This window comes from Cariama cristata, unplaced genomic scaffold (assembly GCF_000690535.1).
Source record: "Cariama cristata isolate BGI_N322 unplaced genomic scaffold, ASM69053v1 scaffold1731, whole genome shotgun sequence".
Lineage (NCBI taxonomy): Eukaryota > Metazoa > Chordata > Aves > Cariamiformes > Cariamidae > Cariama > Cariama cristata.
Genome location: NW_009598456.1, coordinates 26,342 through 45,801, shown reverse-complemented (window position 1 = coordinate 45,801; position 19,460 = coordinate 26,342). Strand labels below are relative to the sequence as shown.

The following is a 19,460-nucleotide window of genomic DNA, read 5'->3' as shown; positions in this document are numbered from 1 at the left end:
GCGTGCGGCTGCGTCTGCGGCTGCAGCAGCTGCAGCTGCAGCAGCAGCGGCCTGGGCTTTTTCTTTTTCTTTCTTAATTTTAGTCAAGTCTTTCTTTAGCTCCTCCTGAAGTATATTAAATGATAAATAGAGAGGGAGGCACTTCGTATGATTATTCCAGGACAGGATTAAAATCTAGACATAATCCCCGTGCTCAACCAAAAGAAAATAATTAAAGTCATTTAAATATGTAAGTTTTTTAATGTGCGCTTAACCTACAATTCACAAAACATTAGGCATGACACTCTTGGCCTACTATGACCCCCTGGCTGTAATTTATCAGAAGCTGTTTCAGGAAACAAGGTAATTTCAGTCTAGATGAAAAATGAGAAGCATAAAAAGGGCATATAATAGCTTCGCAGAGAGCCATGCATCCACAACTTCTTCCTGTATGTTTTCTTAAAATCTCACTGAGCAAACAGATAAAGATTAGCACAGAAATGTTCTCCCCAGCTTAAAATGAAGTTAATATTTGAGAATAACTGTCCTTACCTGCACTTCAATTTGTAGATCTTTGTCTAGAAGTGCTCTTTTTTTCAATATTTCAGCTTTCAGCTGTTCTTTATGCTTGAAAAGCAGAGCTGAGAGCTTAGTAGCATTCTGTTTACTACGCTTCTGTTCTACACTCTCTTCTCGCTTTCGTTTCTTAGCTGCCTGTTTTTCTTCTTTGTCTATCTTATCCAGAATATATTTCATCACTTGGTTGCACACAATCATTCTGGGAAAGAAATACAGAAAAAGTACATTGTGCTGAGCGGCCTATTTATCCCCAGTTGAGAATGCAGAATCATTTAATTCTCCAGTTTCTGCAAGTTGCAAGCTAAATTATTACATTTCTTAAGACGTATAAGGCAAATTTTGTAATACACATTGCTCCCACTCATACTTATTTACTAGAACACCACTGGGAGATATAAAGTCCCTAGTTAGGCTCATGAAGGTCAGTCCCAATTTCATTTAACTGATCCGAGTACTAATTGTTCCTCCTCTTCCTCTATAAAACTCCTAACAAAGCTTAGGCTTTAGTACAATGATAGATATTTTCACTCAATTCCGTTTCCACAAACATGTTTGAAAGAGTTAAATTTTGTTTGTTCAGATGTAGGATGAAAGCAAGCTGGAAGCCTGTAACTTCTTCTAAAACATATATTTCCACCCTCCAGTGACCACCAAATATTATTAAGTTTTTATGTTTTGACACAAGGACCAACAAATATTTTTCAATGTATAGAATTCACTATAAAACAGTTCCCAATTTCTTCACTAATGACAACTCAGGATTAATTTTTCATCTGCTTGTTGTACACTGAACTATAAATCACTTTTCCTGCTCACTTGTTCTGTAATTTTCATTTATTTTGCTTTATATTTCAATTAGAAAATGAATGTATTTTGGTTCTTCTGAATTTACTTTTCCTTTCTAATTCTATTTCAAACCCACTAGAAAACTAAATGCTTCTCGTTGCCAGAGTAACCATGAAAAATAACCCACTGACATATGAGCTGAAAGCAAACAACAAAATAGCAATGGCCAGGACAAGTAGCCGCTGCTAACTCTGTAGTCTTAGACTCAGACATATCATCTTTTAATACACATTTGTATTTTGATGACATATGTAATATGCTAGCTGTTTTGTAGGACCATTTACGGGCTCTTTCTACCCGCACTATATCTACCTGGTTTAGTCTGTTTTTTTACCAGGTAAGATACCCAAACTCTATTTTTGGAGAAGAAGAAAAACAGTGAGATGGAAAGACAGCTGTACCCTGAACCAAGCTAGTTAGGACTAATTTTATTTATTTACTTTTTTAATTGGACTTCTGTCAGTCTAAATACCAATTTGGCTGTCTGACACCATTAAATGAAGAGTATATGACAACACATCTTATTTGTTATGCAATTGTGAACATTAAGCGAGTAGCACCTAGTGATACTGTTGTAATCAACTAAGCTTGATGATAAAAATTTTATAAAAAACATTATTCTTTTTCTTACTATCTGACAACACACACACTTGTGATTATTCAACAGAAGCAACTACATGAGCGAAAGGAGTCAAAATAACCCCAAGACAAATGTCAAACACTCCAAATTTGTGTTTAGCAGCTTCAAGCACAAAATCTCCCAGTTTGTTGAACAGCACTATCTTCCAACTCTTCAATTCTTTCCGTAGAGTGGGATGCGCAGTGGACAAGAATGGAAATAAACTGCCATGATAAAGGACGAACAAAACCCAGGCTTTTTTGCAACAGAACCATTAATTCTTCATTCTGTGCTCCTTTAAGGACGGTTTTTACCTTGAATTTAAAAACTCTGGCCAGCTCCAAACAAATGCAATACAACATTTCACTTTAAAAACATATCATCAAAATAAAATTGAGAATATACAGGATTCAACTAAAGTTAATAACATCATCATGAAGGTTACTTTTGTGCGTTACTTTAAAATTGGTTAAAATAGCAAGATTTCTTCAAGCAAGTTTTTACAAACCAGTGTTTTATTATATCACCATTAAAAGATGTTACAAATGTAAAACTTTCACATCTAAAGATGCACTATGATGCACATTCACCTCTGATTTTCTTCCCTCTCAGCTGGAGTCAGTGTCTTCTTCTGTTTCAAGTGTTCTATGACAGCATTCTGTTTCATAACCACCTGTAGGATGACACAGAATCCAAAATAAAATATGAAAACTTTAGTCTGTATTTCATAACATTACTGGGAGAACCAGGACATTTCCTAAGTTAAAGAAAAAGTTAAAGTGTTATTTATTTCAGTAAGTGACAAAATAAAACTGATTTTATCAGGGACAGTACTTGTTTAAAGCAATTATTTGAAAATTGAAAATGAAACTGAAAAGTAACACCCCTCCCAGAGTAGGACATTTTGCTTATGTTGAGTTTAAACTCAGGGACTAAATGCAAATTGACAGTATTTCTTCAGTGCCTGGTTGGTTTATCTTAAAAAATGGTCAGAGTCTATTATATATGTATACAAGTATTTTTTTTAAGCCCCGCAGCCATCCAACAGCATTACATTTCAGATACCTCTTTGAAACCTCAGTTTCCTATAGCAGGCAACGAAAGTAATGTACATGTGTTCTGAACATCAGCTCTCCTATCTATAACCTATCTTTCCTAAACTGAGAATAAAGATATATTGTCCCAGCAGCTAGTGGTAAGTTGAGTCAAGGTGCCAGAAGACTGCAACATGGTATAATTGACTTGATGTGCTGAATTAACTTAGAATATTTAATTAAATTGCCAAAAGCAATCGTGCACTAACTTTGAAAGAATTAAATTAACTGCCTATCAAATGTATTAACATTGTTAACAAGAACAGGCATTTAAAATGAGATTTGTTTCATTCATTAAGTTTTAATTTCCTTCTGTTAACTTTACCTGTTTCTGGATAATGTCACTTTGATTAGAAGCCTGAAGGGTGTGCTCACGTTTAATTTCTATCTGTTGCTGCTTTTTCTTCTGTTGCTGCTCCCTGAGCTGCTGAACTCTCTGCAGCTGCTCCTGAACACTAGCTGCTTGAACTGTTACCACATTCTGAATCTGGTGAGCCTGTACTGGGCTAGTTTGTTGGATCTGAATAGGTAACTGAAGCTTGATCTGCTGGGGCACACTGCCTTGTTGGGCTTGTATCTGAGCCACAACATGTGACTGAAGCTGAGAGAGAACTTGGACTTGTTGCTGAAGCTGAGGCACTGTAATAACTTTTGTTGGAGGCTGCTGAAGTTGCAGCTGAGGACGAGTTGGGGATTGCACAGGAACCTGATTTAAACTTTGAGTAGTTGGAAGGGTTGAGACTGAAGTCTGAACCTGAGGTTGTGATTGCTGCAGCTGAGCTTGAATTTGTATGGGAGCATGGGGCTGCATCTGAATCTGTTGTTGGGTTGTAGTCTGCACCTGAGCTGGTTGCTGAGGCTGGACTTGGGACTGGCCTTGTGGAAGGACTGCAGTCTGCGGCTGACTCTGGACTTGCATTGGAGATTGCCCTTGAGCCTGGGTCTGTGCTGGAGACTGAACTGGAGATTTCGACGATTGTGCTTCGGGTGTGACTGGAGAGTCAACAGACGCCGGAGTCTGAGATTCAGGCTCGGTCTGAGATTCAGGCTGAAGTGCTGGCTGAGGTGCCTGTGGCTGGGCCAGCGGCGCAGGCTGAGGACTCTGATTCTGCACTTGAGTCTGGGCTTGCTGCTGACTCTGAGGCTGTGGCTGAACTGGTGGCAGCACTGATGTTGGCTGTGCCTGTAGACCTTGCTTATGTTCCCCAGCAGCTGTGAAGGATAAAAACAATTATTCCATTCATTTCAAATGACATGTCTATGAGCTGTACTAATTTGAACATTTCAGAACTACTGTAAAGCTCTATGCAGAAATTCAAGAGATTTCTAAAGTTATAATACACTTCCAATAAATTTACTGTAATAACAGACCTTCTCCAACTGCATAAGAACTCCTATGCAACTGAAACTGAAGCTTTTTTCCCCTGCCAAACAGAACAATGCTTACCTGAGGTTGAAGTAGAAACTGTTGTAGTTGTGCTAGCTGTAGTAGCAGCTGCTGGTAGTGGGGTGAAAAGAAATCTCTGAATTGTACCATTTGGCATAGCTGCTTGCATAAGCTGTTGTCCTGGACCAGGTATTACAGTCACACCCTGAGGGATTAATTGTAATTGACCAGTAGTTTGACCTTGTCCCTGAATTACCACAGTTAATCCTTGACTGCCACCCTAAAAAAAAAAGTTAATATTGATGTATTAGTGATATAATTCTTCCACAGACTTTGCTGAAAATCAGAAGAATTACAGTTTTGGATTTCAGAATTCAATACTTTTGCCACATATCATACTCCTAAAATCCATTCCTAAAATCCAAAATTAGCATCTGAGATCATGAAATACTAAAATAACTCTTTCAACAATTCTATCACCAACAGATTACTGGGTTGGAGTTACTTACATGTATTTTCATCCAAATATTGACAAGAACCCTAGCCAGAAAGCAGCTAAAATAGAACATCTTTGTTCCTACAATTTACAAGCCATAGAGAACATGGATAATTTTAGACATACTATTTATTACTTTCTCAAGAATCCCAACAGTTCGTGTAAAAGTTCTGTGCACTGAAAACATTTCCTAACCGCGTATCAGATCCTACCCAGTTGTAAGCTTTCATGACTGACTGTTCAATTTGTAATGTACTGTGAATTTCTGTTGCTAAAGCTGACATTTAGGCAGCTCATGACATCACTCTCAACTCAGTGATGGAGAAGGTAGGGTATTGTCGCAACACCTGCACGCATAACTCCACACTTTGTGAACCCATAGAACAGAACAAGGTCCCTACAAAAATCCCGAGTCTTTTGCTGTGGAAATGAACTGTGGAAATATAAAAACCCTTTCTGGCAACAAGCAGCCTGTACATTACAATCACTTATATACATTATTTATAATTTGAAGAATAGGTATTGTGGTAACTCACAGAAGTCTATTTTTACCCTATGCTTGACTCTAAACTTATTTTTTGCCAACAGACCTTCATGATCTGAGCAGGAGCTGTCAAGAACTTTTTCCTTGTCCAGTTCCAGATACTGTAATTTTTCCTCTGAGTCTCTGGATAACATGAATGAAAACTAAGTCTTCACACAAAATCAAAAGACAAGGAACGAACATTACATTCTGAAAGTTTACAAAATAGGCTATAGAAAATAATTCTGTCCCTTCCTGCTATTAATGCAAAGACTTTTTTCCATACTGCTAAACTTTCCTGATGCTAGTTACATTACTGGGGAATACAACAGGAAGTGATATTTAAAACTTTACATATGCTATTTAAGCTTCTTTCAGTCTGTAATTATGCAATTGGTCATCCTAAATGAAGGCCAAAACATAAATTTATGAGCAGATACACTACACCGCTGAAATCCAAAGTCTTGATGAGATGCATCATAAGTACCGGCACAATATTTTACCTGTCCTTGCGTTAGTTGGGTCAGTTGGGCCATAGTGAGTTTCACTTGACCCTGCTGGGGGCGAGGGGGCTGCGGTGTGGTTTGTGGCTGTACTTGCTGAGGTGGTGTTCCAGGACTTGTGACAGTCTTCTGTCCAGCACTGGAAGAAGCTGTGCTGGTACTAGAAACTGCTGTGGAGACAGGCTGACCCCTGATTATTTGAGTCACCACTTGCTGTGTCTGACCTGTAAGAGAGTAATTTGTGATAAGAAACACATTTCCAACATTTTAACCATTAGCACAGCAAACCTCTGAGTCACAACAACTTGCAATAATGTATAATCAGAGAAGCTTGCACATAAATTTTCTTTACAAACCATTTGTCTGTGTGGTTGACTGAAAAATATCTGCAAAATACTTTCTAGTTTAATTCAATTCACATACTTACAGAGTACTTCAAACACTTAGCTTGCCTTAAAAAAAAAGGCTTTCTCAATGCACAATTATCCTAAACTTTTTTGTTTGTTTTCAAATGAATGGACTTAAGATTTCCCAGTGTCAGTGATGAACAACACTGACAAAGCCTGCAACCAATACATTCAAAAGCCAGAGAAGGCACTTGCTAGAAGTATCAAAATGGAGTATTTTTGCATTGGGACATACGATACAGAAAGTATTTATGAAGAAACAAACCATGGATTTCACACTGGAAATTTAAATATTAAAATGAACCTACTGGCTGGAAGAATACCTTGTTGCACCACTACCGGTGTTCGAATGATGGTCTTTCCAAGCGTTGACTGCTGAAGTGGTGTCCGTATTACTGTCATACCAGGGCGGAGTGGTGTTCCTTGCACTACCTACACAGACCAAAAAGGAGAGCATATGTAAGCTTGTGAAAAAAGCCACTGGGTTATACCCTGAAGTTGTTTGGTTTTCTGTGGGGTTTTTGGTGTATTTGTTTGTTTTAAATGTAGTAAGAAATTACAAAGATGCAAGCAGATCGAGTATTTTTTCATCTATGACCACACTGCTAAGGCTTATCAAGTTCTAAACTATTAATTTTCCAATTGGAAAGAACTGTTGTACCTCCTTGGAATAGAGGATCCATAAACACTATTGCTGAACTATTGCTGAGATGAGCCAAAAACATTGAAAAGTGACTAGACAAAGAAAAAACTTTTAATACCTGCCAATAACTTAAAATACATGCACCTACATTTTTTGTATTAAATAATCAGAAAAATATCTTACTTGTGAAGTGCTTGTTGTTCCTAATGTCCCTGTGGTATTTGGCCTAATGGTTACAGTTGCTGTCCTTGGCTGGAATGAAGTAAATGTTTGACTTGCACCTGTAGTTGATGGAATGATACCCAATACTTTTTGCTGAACTTGAACAACACCTAATTAAAGAAAAATTGAGAATTCATTAATGACGTAATTGCTAGCAAAAGAAGTAAATGCAAGTCCAGGGTGGCATTTAGAAATCAGTCTCCAGGTTTCTAGAACACCTCTGAGTCTTTCAAGGTTTCTCGGGAGATCCTTTGTCATATTGTAAAAAGAAGCAGCATTATACTTTGTTGATAGTTCAACTACATTTTAAGTTAAGAAATAGGTATTTTAGAACAGCTTAAGGCTTTTTACAAAGATCAGTTTGATGGTAACTGCAAATAAGTCCTTGCATTGACATGGTGCCACAAATTAGTATTATACAACCATTAAAAGCTATAATCTGATTAAAGTGTAGGAGACCAGTTTAAACACCTTTCACCTACAAGCTTGTGGTGCTGAAGAAAATGGCTAATGCTCTTTCTGTCATCTAAGAAATTTCAATACAAAACTAGTAGCCTTCATGATTTCCTCAAATGCTAAGTATAATGGAGACAGATAATTGAGCTTTTCTGTTCAATATACTTTCACAAATCTCAAAATATTAAGCCCCCTTCTTGAGGCAAGAACTAAAAATGCTAATCTTAGTTTGGAGCCAAACTCTTGCTCATCAGTGAAGAGCAGATGTAGGCATTAATAACTAGGAACAGCAGCTTTTTTTCTTTTGTGAAGAAAGTTGTTTTGTTAATGTATAATTTAGATAATAAAAAAAAGCATGCTTCATTCCATATTGTTAAAAATAAAGCTTCTAATTTTGCACTATGAAATGCAGGATAATTTATAGGCAAAAACCTTGCATTTTTCCCCTATAGACACAAATATGCAATACAGGGGGAACAAGCTCTAGAAACTTGTATATATATACAAAAAACCATTTTTTCCCCCTTCAAGTCACAGTTTACTTCACTGGGAAAATAGTGTCAATGGAGAATTAATCAGCAAGTCGGAATACATTTTTAATTCAGTTCCCTTTCCCCTACCTCCTTGAGTTGATGGCACATTGACGGCAACAATCTTGCTGTTTGCAGGGAGTGGCAGCTTAGTTATCACTTTCCCTGCCATCGTTACTGGACTGCCTGAGATCTGGAAGGTCTGCCCTGTGCTGGCAATGGTTGTGGCTGAAGTGGCAGCTGTGCTAGTGGCTATTGAGGTACACAGAACAGTCAGTTTTAGAGCAGAATCATTAGTCAATGAAATGACTATTTTCAAGTACGAAACAGCATACTACAGGATTATTTTTACAATTATTTTTGAACGCGTCATACTTTCTTTGGAAAAGATTCTTTTTTGGAAACAGTATGTTACAGCATAGAATGCTTTCATTATCAATGATTACTAGTACAACAACTGTCAGTAATAAATGAGACAGGTCAGAAATAAGACTACCTATCAAGTCTGAACAAAGAAAAATTAAGACAGATATCTCAGAAATGTCCTGCTGACTTAGCAAGAGAGTTAAGAGCAAAGATAACAAGAAGTGTAATAATGCCGCATGTTCTGGAGAAGATGTAGGTGTAATATATAGGATAAACTCCAGTGCATGTTCTGTCCATGATAAATGGCTACTTACCTGTTGAAGATTGGCCTTGTTTAACCCAAGTAGCAAAAGTCTGGTGGAAATTCTTGTTCTGTTGGAATGTAACTGTAGCTGGAGAACCCACTTTTGTAGTAAGTACTACTTTGGTTCCAGTGGGGACTGGGCCCGCTAAAGGGCCTACCACAACTTTCTGTGGCGTTGAGACAGTAGTTGCAGTGCTGCTGGCTGTAGTGACTGCAGGGGCCACACCTGGTGCAGGTATCTGCTTCTGCTGTTCCAGCCGTTTCTACAGAATTTAGAAAAACAATTGAATGAAGGGTTAATTAACATTTTCAGATCTTGTAAAATAAATGCTGTCTCTTCCCAGCGTTGAAAAATAAAGGAGTCTGGTAGTATTTTAGTTCAAGTTGTAAAGGACTAACAAATAAGCTGCTTGCATACCCTACAGCACAAGACTCCTTGACCTACAGAACTACAACTCTGCTTATAGCACACAGCCAGAAATTTTCCTTTATGTTATATTATATATTATGTTATGTTAATATTCCTTATGTTAATTTCACTGCACATTTTACTTTAGAGAAAACTTATTAATTACTCCCAGATTAATCTGAGAGGTTAAAACACTTTGAAAAAAATCCATCTATATTTTTGGCCATGTGCATACAGCCCGTGTCTATGTCAGTAAGTGGCACATCATCATTAACACAGAGTTTATTACTAGCATTCCTAAGTTTAGAGCTGCCTGCACCGAGATGCTGCCAGTTACAGAAAAAAAGTGAGAGATGGTATCATTCTACTTCACCATTAAGAATGTAATTTTAAAAATTATTCTTTTAACTCTAAATCCAGTTTGCAGCCTGCTTAAAAAAAAACAAACCACAAAAAACCATGTTCAAAATTCCTTACCTTACTCAGCATCCTTCTGTGCTGTAACTACCAAGAAGGTACACTTCACTTTGTGAAGGGACAGTATCAGTAAGCTCTTTTAAAATTTCAACTGATCTAACATTCTTCCCTATGTTACTGGAATTATATCTGTATTTATTAATTTAAATTTCAGTGTTTGGTTAGCATTATATTGCGGTAATGCCTTCACTAGTAATGTATTTTCTTCAGTGAAGATGAAATGAAAAAGAAGTAAATTGGAAAAAACCCACAATTCTTACCAATGTATGTGACATACCAACACGGCATCGTGTTTCCTAGTTTTAATTGCATACATTTATATATACACACACACTTACATCTACACCTACATATCTATTTATACTTGCATGAAACTATCAATGGACTTCATTCAGCTAACTGAAGATAGGATATAATCAAAAGATTCAATTCGATTGAAGGACGAAGAACAAATGCAGTTGTTTTCCCAAGTCAGCTATACACAAAGGCAGCTCTCCACTACACCATACAACACTGTTGACCTTACCTGGACATTGGTGCTTCTCAAACTTCTTTTAAAATGGAAACAAACCAAACCTTTATAAAGTGTTATATAAATGAGGTGGAAAAAAAAAAGGCAATCCAAACCAAATCTTTGCCTTAACCGCGTTTCAAAATCATGAACGTACACAGTGGGAGTAGCATTGTTTGATGGCTTAGTTTGCACAGGAAGTGGAAACTATTTGAAAAATGGCGTAAGATAGGGATAAACTTTGTTTCCCATATTCTAATGCATGTGGACTACCAGTGCATAGTTGCTGACAGGTGGGACTACCAATAGCTCCCCCACCTGCTGGGCAGCCAACCGCTGGTGTTTTAGTTGAGCCTCCAATTGGGCCTTGAACTCCTCTGCCTTCTTCTGTTCACTAACCTTAGCCTGTTGTTCAACTGCCTGTGCCTTTTCCTTCTCCACCCTGCCAAAGACACAACCAAAAGCAAGTTATACCACCACATAAAATCCAACCATCAAACTGGATTTCATTTTATCCAGTTTAATTGCTCTTATAAGAACAAACATCAAGACTAAGATCACTGAAAAACTGGTCATGGCTTTAAAAGTATTTTGAAATAAACTACTGAAGTTGCATGCAACATCCCTGAAACATTCTGATGCTAAACTACTGCAGCACCTTACAGGAAACTATTAATCAAAACTGGAATTTATAATTACATCTGAGACTCCGAACAATCCATATAATACCATTAATTTAAAACAATTCTTTTCAAGAGACTCAAAAATGTTGTTCCAACTCTAAGCATGCAATGCTGAAAATATTCATTCTATGACTTGAACATTCTCAGGCTGAATTTACCTTTACTTTACTTGCACATATTCACTTTCTTTGCATTATTCAAGTATTTAAAATACATACTGTTTAAAGTCATGCCAAAAGTAGCCTAAAGCCTTTCCATCTATTACAGTAATAGCCTTTTAGCATACAACAGTGATTAGTTCATAAGCATGGAAAAGTTAATACAGTATTACTCCTAACAAATCTGTAAGATCTGCATAAATTGGTTTTGGTACCAGTGAATAGTTTAGCTTTACAAATTTAAGCTTGACTATCATTATCAAAAGGAACGGTAAAAATGCAACACAGATCTGCTTTTACTGATTGTAGCTACCAAGTTTGTGTTCTCTAGAGGGAATTTTTATTTAACATACACACACAAATTAAAACTGCTTTTTTTAAAAGCTCATTTGAGTTTGTTTACCTTTCAGCAAATGCCCTGATCTCCCACAGTTCCAATTCCTCCTCTGCTACCCAACTTTCAATTATAACAGGGCCTGTTTGCTTGGGTGTTTCTGGTCTTTTTGGCCTTAGTGCACTTGATCGCAGTCCCTTCCTCTGGGGTGTTGGAGTTTCTTTAGAGAACAGTCAAAATACAGACATTAAGCTCAATTGTAAAACAAAATTAAAGGGTAAACCAAGATTTAGCATTTTTTTCAGTCTCCTTTTATAAACACGAAGGCTTTTCAGCTTCAGATAAGTAATGTCAGTTTTTTAAATGCATCATTTGTTTTTCACAGGCAAATGAATAGTTCATGTCGAGCTATATTTGTTCCTTTGATGGTCTAAATTAACATAAAGATCCAGTTACCTTAATTTCTGTAGGAGCTTATGGGAAGGGCGGGGGGGGCGGGGGAAGTATAAACGAACATACCTTTTGGAGCCTCTGGTACACCAATGGGACAAATAATTTTTCTTATACAGTACTCTGACCGGATTCCATATGGGCCAACATCTCGTCGCTTAATTATTTCTGTTGTTGTAATTTCAGTTTCAGATGTTTCTACAAGAAAGTAGTCCCAATACATTAATAACAGAAAACAAACAAAAGCTAAATCTCCAATCAATCCAATATACTCCAGGTAAAGAAAGAGCAACTAGTACCACAAATTAAAAGCAAGAGCATTAAGAAAACCAGAAATTTAAAGAAATAATACCTGTACGTGTAGTTCCTCCCCCAGGTGGAGCTTTTGCTGCCATATCATCCCATTTGAGACAGGCCCACAATAACCGCAACATAAGGCTCACTCCAGCCAATGATTTTACTGTTTGAAGTCGGTACCTAACAACAAAGCGTTACTTATATTTTAAAATCAAAATGCATTTAAAATACCTAACCAAACCAATGGGACAAAAGTTTTCCATTCTACCTTTACTGAACAATATAGAAAATTATTGAATAATAAACAGCAAAATTTGTACATTTGGGCACAAACATGTGTACCACTTGTATTTTAAAATAAAATTAATTTCATCACATCCTAAACTTTTCCTAAAAAATATAAAGTATGTACCTCCAAGTGATCCCAAAGGTTGGCCTTGGGGATGGATATGGCCATATGTCCAAGGCAGGCTTTGCATTGTAATTGAAATAGGGAACTTCTCTGATCCCTCCTTTCCTGGCCAATTTTTTTAAGTCATCATTGGGTAAAACAAATATGCTTTTTTTACTGCTTTTGGTAACAAATTTTCTATAAGATGGTAAGGCAGTTCCAGAACGAGTTTTTTTGGGTCTTGCAAATTTCATTAACTTCACTTTGTCTTTTGTAGAATATTCTTTGCTGACAGTCATAGAAGTCACCAACGTGCCTTCTGGGGTGGTCAGTGAATCAGTTACTGTTGTTGTAACCACTGTTTTACTATGCTCTTGTACAGAAATGACATCAACGTTACTGTCTGTAGCTGGAGTGGTAAGCTTAGTTACAGTAGTGGTGGTAGTTACAGTGGATATGGCACAATTTTCTGTAGATGATACTACTGTTGTTTTCTCATCATTAGAAGCTACAGTCTCTGCAACTTTAAACACAGTTTTGGATTCTGTGGACACAGTTGATGTTGTGGTAGTCACTTCAGTAATAACAGTTTTTATTTTACTTTCTCCATTAATATTTTCCATTTTATATGTCTGTACACCATTTTGATCAGCAAAGTGACTACTCAAGCTAGATTCCTCACATGAGGTTACAGGCGATGGAGCAACTTTCTTATCCTCAATTACTTCAGTTTCCATAGATTCTGTTTCACTATTCAGCTTATTTTCTTTACAGACAGCATGCGTTGGCGTGGAAGCAGTGCCAACAAAGGCAGATCTCTCAGGAGAAAGCGGTTTTTCTTCAGTTTTCTGCACATACTTGGGAACTCCATCTGGTGGCTGAAGACCCTCTCCAGATTCAAACCCAGGTGAGCTCTGCAAACGTGACTTAAAGTCCACATTATTTTTGTCCTTTGTGTCCTCTATCATGATGTCACCATTCATGAATGGTTTCACTGAAGATTCCTTAAAAGTCAATGGTTTTATTTCATGTTCTGGAATGGATTTATTAATATTATTAACTTTTGGTTCAATATCACCCCCTGCCTTAGTTTCACAGGCATCTTTAACAAAGCAGTCATCATCTGATAATACTTTAACATCACTGTCTTTTCCGTTCATTTGAAATGCTGATTTTTCTTTTTCTAAGTCTGTCTCAGTTTCTTCATCTTTATTATTCTTTTTGTCAGAAACACTTTTTAGATTTGTCTGATCAAGACATTTGTTTATGGTGCCTGTCCCCACTTTCAGTTCCTGACCTTTCTTTTGACCATTAGCCTCAGTTAGTTTAGAGCTCAGTAAATCCTCATCAACTTCTACCCCATCCATGTGTTCCAGAGTTTGACTTGCAAGGTTTCTTTCAGAAATTAGCTCTGTTTTAAATGGTTCTAGATCTTTACTAACTGATTTTTGGTGAAATATAATCTTGTTTTCAGATTTACTTTCAGTCTTTACTGGAGCAATTTCTTCCTCCATTTCACTTTCTTGAGAGGACATTGGTTCAATATGGCTTTTTATCATACAATTGTTTTCTGGATCTTTGCTCTGCTGTTCAGAATTCCCTTCTGAATCTGTTTTTTCAAGAGTGGCCAGCGTATCTTTTCTACAGCTGTTTTCAGTTATCACTGGCTCTAAGTTTTCACATTCATGCTGAGATACTCTGGTAATAGCTACCTTTTGTTTCAAAGGTTCTTCGCTTGTTTCTGAAACATCCCATTTGATTCTACCTTTTGCTTTTGTTTGTTTCAAGCCATCTACAAAGGAACTCTCAGACTCCCCAGGAGTCTCTTGTCCTTGACACTTATCAGTCATAGGTTCAGGGTTGTTTTCTTTACTATCATTCTGAATGGAGCTTTCACCTTCTGAGGACTGAGGCGAGTCTTCATCCAGTAGCTGGCCTTCTCTTTTCGATAGCCTGTTTGTCAAAGGCAAAGAGGGTTCATCTAGCTCACCAGGTTTGGTACAAGAGATGCTGCTGATCGGCAAGCAGTCCTGTTCTGCATCTTCAGTTTGGCTCTTATCTGAAATATAGGTTTGATCTTGGGAAGACATGCCAAACTGGTTTCCTTCTTTTACTTTTCTCATTTGTAGCTCATCTGTGTTTTTCTGGGGGCTTACAGATCGAATGCCTACAGTTTTAGCACTAGCCTCCAGTTTCATCCTTTCTAGGCGTTGTTTTTCTTCCAGTGTAAACTGTTTTATTCGCCTCTCAAGTAGTCCATCTAATTTTGATGATTTTACTTTCCGTTTGTAGCAAGTCCTTAAATGAAATCCCTCGCTGACATTGATTATATCCAGCTTACAGTCACTATCCTCATCTTTTATGGGTGATTCAATTTTCACATCATCTATATCCATAGGTTCTTCCTTGATGACTTTATCATTTTCACCATTTTCCACTGTGAAGAAGAAACAACTGAATCAGTAAGCTCTCCTAACCACGAATATCAAACTACATTTTTACATTAAATACTAAGAAATAAATGGACCTTTTAGTATATTAATTGATTTCAAGAAAAAGAGAACAAAAACTTCAGATATTACTACAAGGAACAATAAGCAATCATTTAACTGAGACATTTTAAATGTCTTGACAAAATCTGTTACACAGTTTTTCAACAGTTATTTCTGAGGTCCTATGCTTTCACGCACGCAATGTTGTAATGAACAGCTAGTTTTACAATAACTTAAGTATATCACCTTTGTCTTTTGCATGATCTAAGTTTTCAGAAATTGTATCAACTTCTTTTCCTTCATGTGACTTTTCTTCTTTCACTTGTACTTTCTCTATGGTTTCTGAAACATCTGCTTTGTCTTTTGCTTGCGGATCATGAGAATCCTTTGTTTTATCTTTCTCTGTTTTTACCTTAATTGGACCTTTTCGTTTATCCAAGTTGCATTTTTCATCTTCACTCTTTGCTATTAACAAAATAATTAAATGATTTCAATTATTCAGAATATTTTTTATACTCTGCTACATTTTAACGTATGTTAGTTTACGTCTTGTATCATTCACACATCATTAGTGAAATTCAGAAACAGAATTAAGTATACAATGGTAACATCACAGATTAAGCTTAGTGAAATATTGAATTAAAAAAATATATCTAAAAGCCCACCAGAGATAAAATTGTTTCATTCACCTTATTTTTTTCAGGAGTCCATGTTCAGCATTTCTTACCCCCCCCCCATTTTCCAGGAAAATAAATACCACTTTCTGAAAAACCAGTCTATTAAGAGCGTATTAATTCAGACACTGAAAATTCACAAATAATTTTTAATAATTTTCATTTCTACAGTTAAGTTAGAATGGACATTAGTATTCAAATGACTCTGTGCTTAACGCTGTAGTGGCTATTAATTGCAATACAAAAAGAAAAATAATTCTAATTTAACAATCACATAGACAACACTAAAAGCAGCAGTACTCATTTTGTGCTTGATCCAGCTAAAAGCAACAGGGAAAGTATTACATCAATATGTGAGGAAAGAAATTATTTTGATACGTAATATAGGGTAGGTCACCATTTTATAAATTTTAAAAGGAAACTCAAGTTTAAATTTATTTTAAATAAGACTCATACAGTTCAGGATGCATACTAAAAGTCAACTGTGCAGAATTTTTTTTTTTTTAAAATATAAATCCTTGGAACAAATAAGCGAGAAGGTGTGTTTTGAACTTTCTAGAGAAATAAATTTTTCCCCCCTTACAAAACTATTGTTCCCTGATAAAATTGGTTAATAGTATTCTGTCAACATGGAGGTGGGGGGGAAGCGTATATATACGCCAATATTTTAGATGTTACTTTTCTCTTGTGATTATCTACGTCATTTTTATCTACCTTTAATTTACATAAGGCTATGCAAAGCTGTACAAATACTACACATGACTTCATAATTGAAACAATTTAACGTAGCTAAAAAATGTCTATGACAACTGAACTGATTATATTGACAAAGATTAGCAGATATCCACAAAAGCTTCTCTGGAACACTATTTGTAACAAAGTCTACATAAGAAATATCACATGCAAATGATCAACTGAACAGGCAAAAAAAAGCAGTATGTTAGTAATTAAAGAAAATGTAAGCAATGCAGACACTTACTTGGTAACAACTTTCTGTAATTTGCATTAGTATTTCCAGGTAGCTTGGGCATAAACCTGTGGACATGTGTTTTACTAATCCAGCTCCAGCCACCATATCCTGTTACTCTATATTCCTCTCCTTTTTGCTTCCAAACCTGTTAAATATTTTTAAAATAGTAGTTTTAATGGTGCTATTTGCTGCGTTAATGCATACATTCATTTAAAAGCCTAAGATGATTTTTTTAAAAAAATAAAATTTACAGACTTCTGCAAGTTGAAATATATTTGTGAAATATCATACTGTCTAAAATTAAAGATATATCTGCTGATAATTACATTGATTCTATCATAGTAACATCTAAAATCCATATTTATTTCACGTAGCAGTGAGAATCTATTTCTGTAAGAGCTGAAAGATTATACAAGTTTTTGAATCAACCCATTTGTTACAATAAAAAAATTTAGAGCAAAAAACCACTCCAACAAAAGTATTTAGTATCTTCTGCAGAATACAAAGAGGTTTCTATAGTAGTTCCCATCATAATATATAACCTTCCAAAGCAAAGGTAGCTAGGGTAGATTTTTTTCAGTGGGGGGGAGCGGGGATGGGAGGGGAGCACTGGACAGGGACAGACATACAGACCAAGATTCCAATAAGCACCTAGAACCTTTCCATTAGGAAAGGCTGTATTTTGCAGACAAACATCTGTCAACTCAGGCAGTGTCACTAAGAGCATAATACATGTCAAATTTAGTTCAGACCAAGATTATGTGCTTGAATACGTGGGCATGGTTCCTACTCTAATGGCAGGGAGCAATGCAATGACATTAAATTTTTTTCATTTTAAATGAAAACAGAAAAAGAGTAAGGTAAGAAAACAACAATTTCTGTATTTTGTTTGCTCTTCACACAAAAGAAAACCTTACCTGATGTTTGACAGGAAATGTATATTTCACCCATGTAGCTTGCTGCATTGTTTCTTCTTCTTCTTGTTTTCTCTCTTTTTTTTTCACTTTCTCCTTTTCTTCTCTTTCTATTGCTGTCATTCTGCGTAATCTAATACATAAAGATTTAAGTACATTCAAGTACAGGATCTTGTAAGCAAATATAAGTCATCAAACAACAGCATATACTAGCCCTTTGAATAATTTTAACTATCTGAAGTCAAATGGGATGCCCAGTATCAGGTTGTATGTATTACTTGCAACAGGAACACTATATTTTTTGGGCTATTCCAGTAAGGCAGACACAGCTGCCTGCAATCGTGTCTAACATCAGACACATCTAATTTCTGCTTCTCACACAATGAGAGACAGAAAACAGACTCCACTGAACTGAGTGTGTTGAAATTTGCTGTTCTAGTCTCCCAAAGTCTTATCACTTTGAGACTGGCTCAGATAAAGAAAACAAACTTGCTTTACAGAAGCAATGACACTATAAAAATCTTGTATTTTCAGTGTTTCTGGTTGAGAAACAACACTTCAACGGCTAAATGACTGACTAAATTTAAACATAATTCTTCTAGGCCTAGAGGAATCAGTAATTGTAAAACAAAGTTCTCACATTCAAAAAGACTTTTATGTTTATCTATTTTACCTAGTGTGCCCCAACGATTCCCGCCAGATTGGTAGCATGACAACGGGTTTAATTGCACATTCCAATATAGCCAGCGCTAGTGCAAATTCTCTAGGTTTGCTGCACATCTGAACAGCCTTAATCCAGTTAGACCTAAATTGGAAAAAAGATAAAAACCTGAAACATATATATGCACTAATATAGCATGCTATGTTAATAAGATTTAATGGTAGGATAAAACCTCCTATATTTTAGTACTTTACTCAAATGTGCAACCCTTTTAGCCACCCATCACAAACCACCCATCTTATCTTACATTTTAATATATTGAAGCATGGTGGTTTGAAATCACTGATTTGAAAAAACAAATACCATTGTCTATTAATTCTGTTACCAAAAATACAAGTAAAACAAGAGAATACATATTTTCATTTATTAATTTACCTGTGGGAAGCCCAGTTAGGGTGAAGGAATGATGCCGGGATATTGTTTTCTAGCTGAATAATAGTTAGCCTCAAAGTAGATATGGTAAGAACTTTGGACCCATGTACAGACCCATTCCATTTGAACTCTCCAGCAGGAGTCAAACAGAATTTATGCGAGAGATGTCGTCTCTTGTCATGATCCTCCCTGTGCTGGTGCTTGTTCAATGCGAATGAATTAGTGGCATACTGATTATGATAAACACGATACTTCCCCTCCTGCCCTAATTTGAAATAATTGTTGATATTTCCTTTCATCACAACTTCCTTCTTTGTGTTCATTCGGGAGACTTCACCTTGAGAGTTGACCACCAGAACCTTGGGAAAGAAAGATTTATTTTAAAAATTCACTTAAGGTTCAAATATTTCTATTTCCTTATTCACGATTTAGGTTTCAATTGTCTACATATAAAACATTAAAAATACCTTGCATCAGTTTGTAGAAGCAAATAACTCTTTACTTGATATACTAAATATATGTACTTCATCACTGATTGTATACAGAGTTAGGATATTTCCAAAGATCAACTTTAACATTAAAAAACCTGCCATCCAGGCTCCTCAGGAGTCAAATAGGAACTTTTTGCTGCTCTGAATTATGCCTATTGAGGG

At 36.2% G+C, this 19,460-nt stretch overlaps 1 protein-coding gene across 1 annotated transcript in view; it reads right to left on the bottom strand.

Moving 5' to 3' along the window:
- The window catches only part of LOC104168622 (nucleosome-remodeling factor subunit BPTF-like), a 45,896-nt gene that overhangs the window by 271 nt on the left and 26,165 nt on the right, over positions 1 to 19,460 (bottom strand). The window contains exons 8-27 of the mRNA XM_009709275.1: positions 18,811 to 19,166; positions 18,388 to 18,519; positions 17,718 to 17,847; positions 16,810 to 16,945; positions 15,403 to 15,621; positions 12,686 to 15,101; positions 12,329 to 12,453; positions 12,046 to 12,174; positions 11,596 to 11,746; positions 10,670 to 10,793; positions 8,965 to 9,217; positions 8,375 to 8,536; positions 7,260 to 7,408; positions 6,742 to 6,865; positions 6,027 to 6,250; positions 4,565 to 4,784; positions 3,443 to 4,329; positions 2,614 to 2,696; positions 532 to 757; positions 3 to 105 (exon numbers count right to left, since the gene is read on the bottom strand). Of these exons, the coding sequence (XP_009707577.1) occupies positions 3 to 105; positions 532 to 757; positions 2,614 to 2,696; positions 3,443 to 4,329; positions 4,565 to 4,784; positions 6,027 to 6,250; positions 6,742 to 6,865; positions 7,260 to 7,408; positions 8,375 to 8,536; positions 8,965 to 9,217; positions 10,670 to 10,793; positions 11,596 to 11,746; positions 12,046 to 12,174; positions 12,329 to 12,453; positions 12,686 to 15,101; positions 15,403 to 15,621; positions 16,810 to 16,945; positions 17,718 to 17,847; positions 18,388 to 18,519; positions 18,811 to 19,166 (6,349 nt within the window). The remainder of the gene's footprint in view (positions 1 to 2; positions 106 to 531; positions 758 to 2,613; positions 2,697 to 3,442; positions 4,330 to 4,564; positions 4,785 to 6,026; positions 6,251 to 6,741; positions 6,866 to 7,259; positions 7,409 to 8,374; positions 8,537 to 8,964; positions 9,218 to 10,669; positions 10,794 to 11,595; positions 11,747 to 12,045; positions 12,175 to 12,328; positions 12,454 to 12,685; positions 15,102 to 15,402; positions 15,622 to 16,809; positions 16,946 to 17,717; positions 17,848 to 18,387; positions 18,520 to 18,810; positions 19,167 to 19,460) is intronic.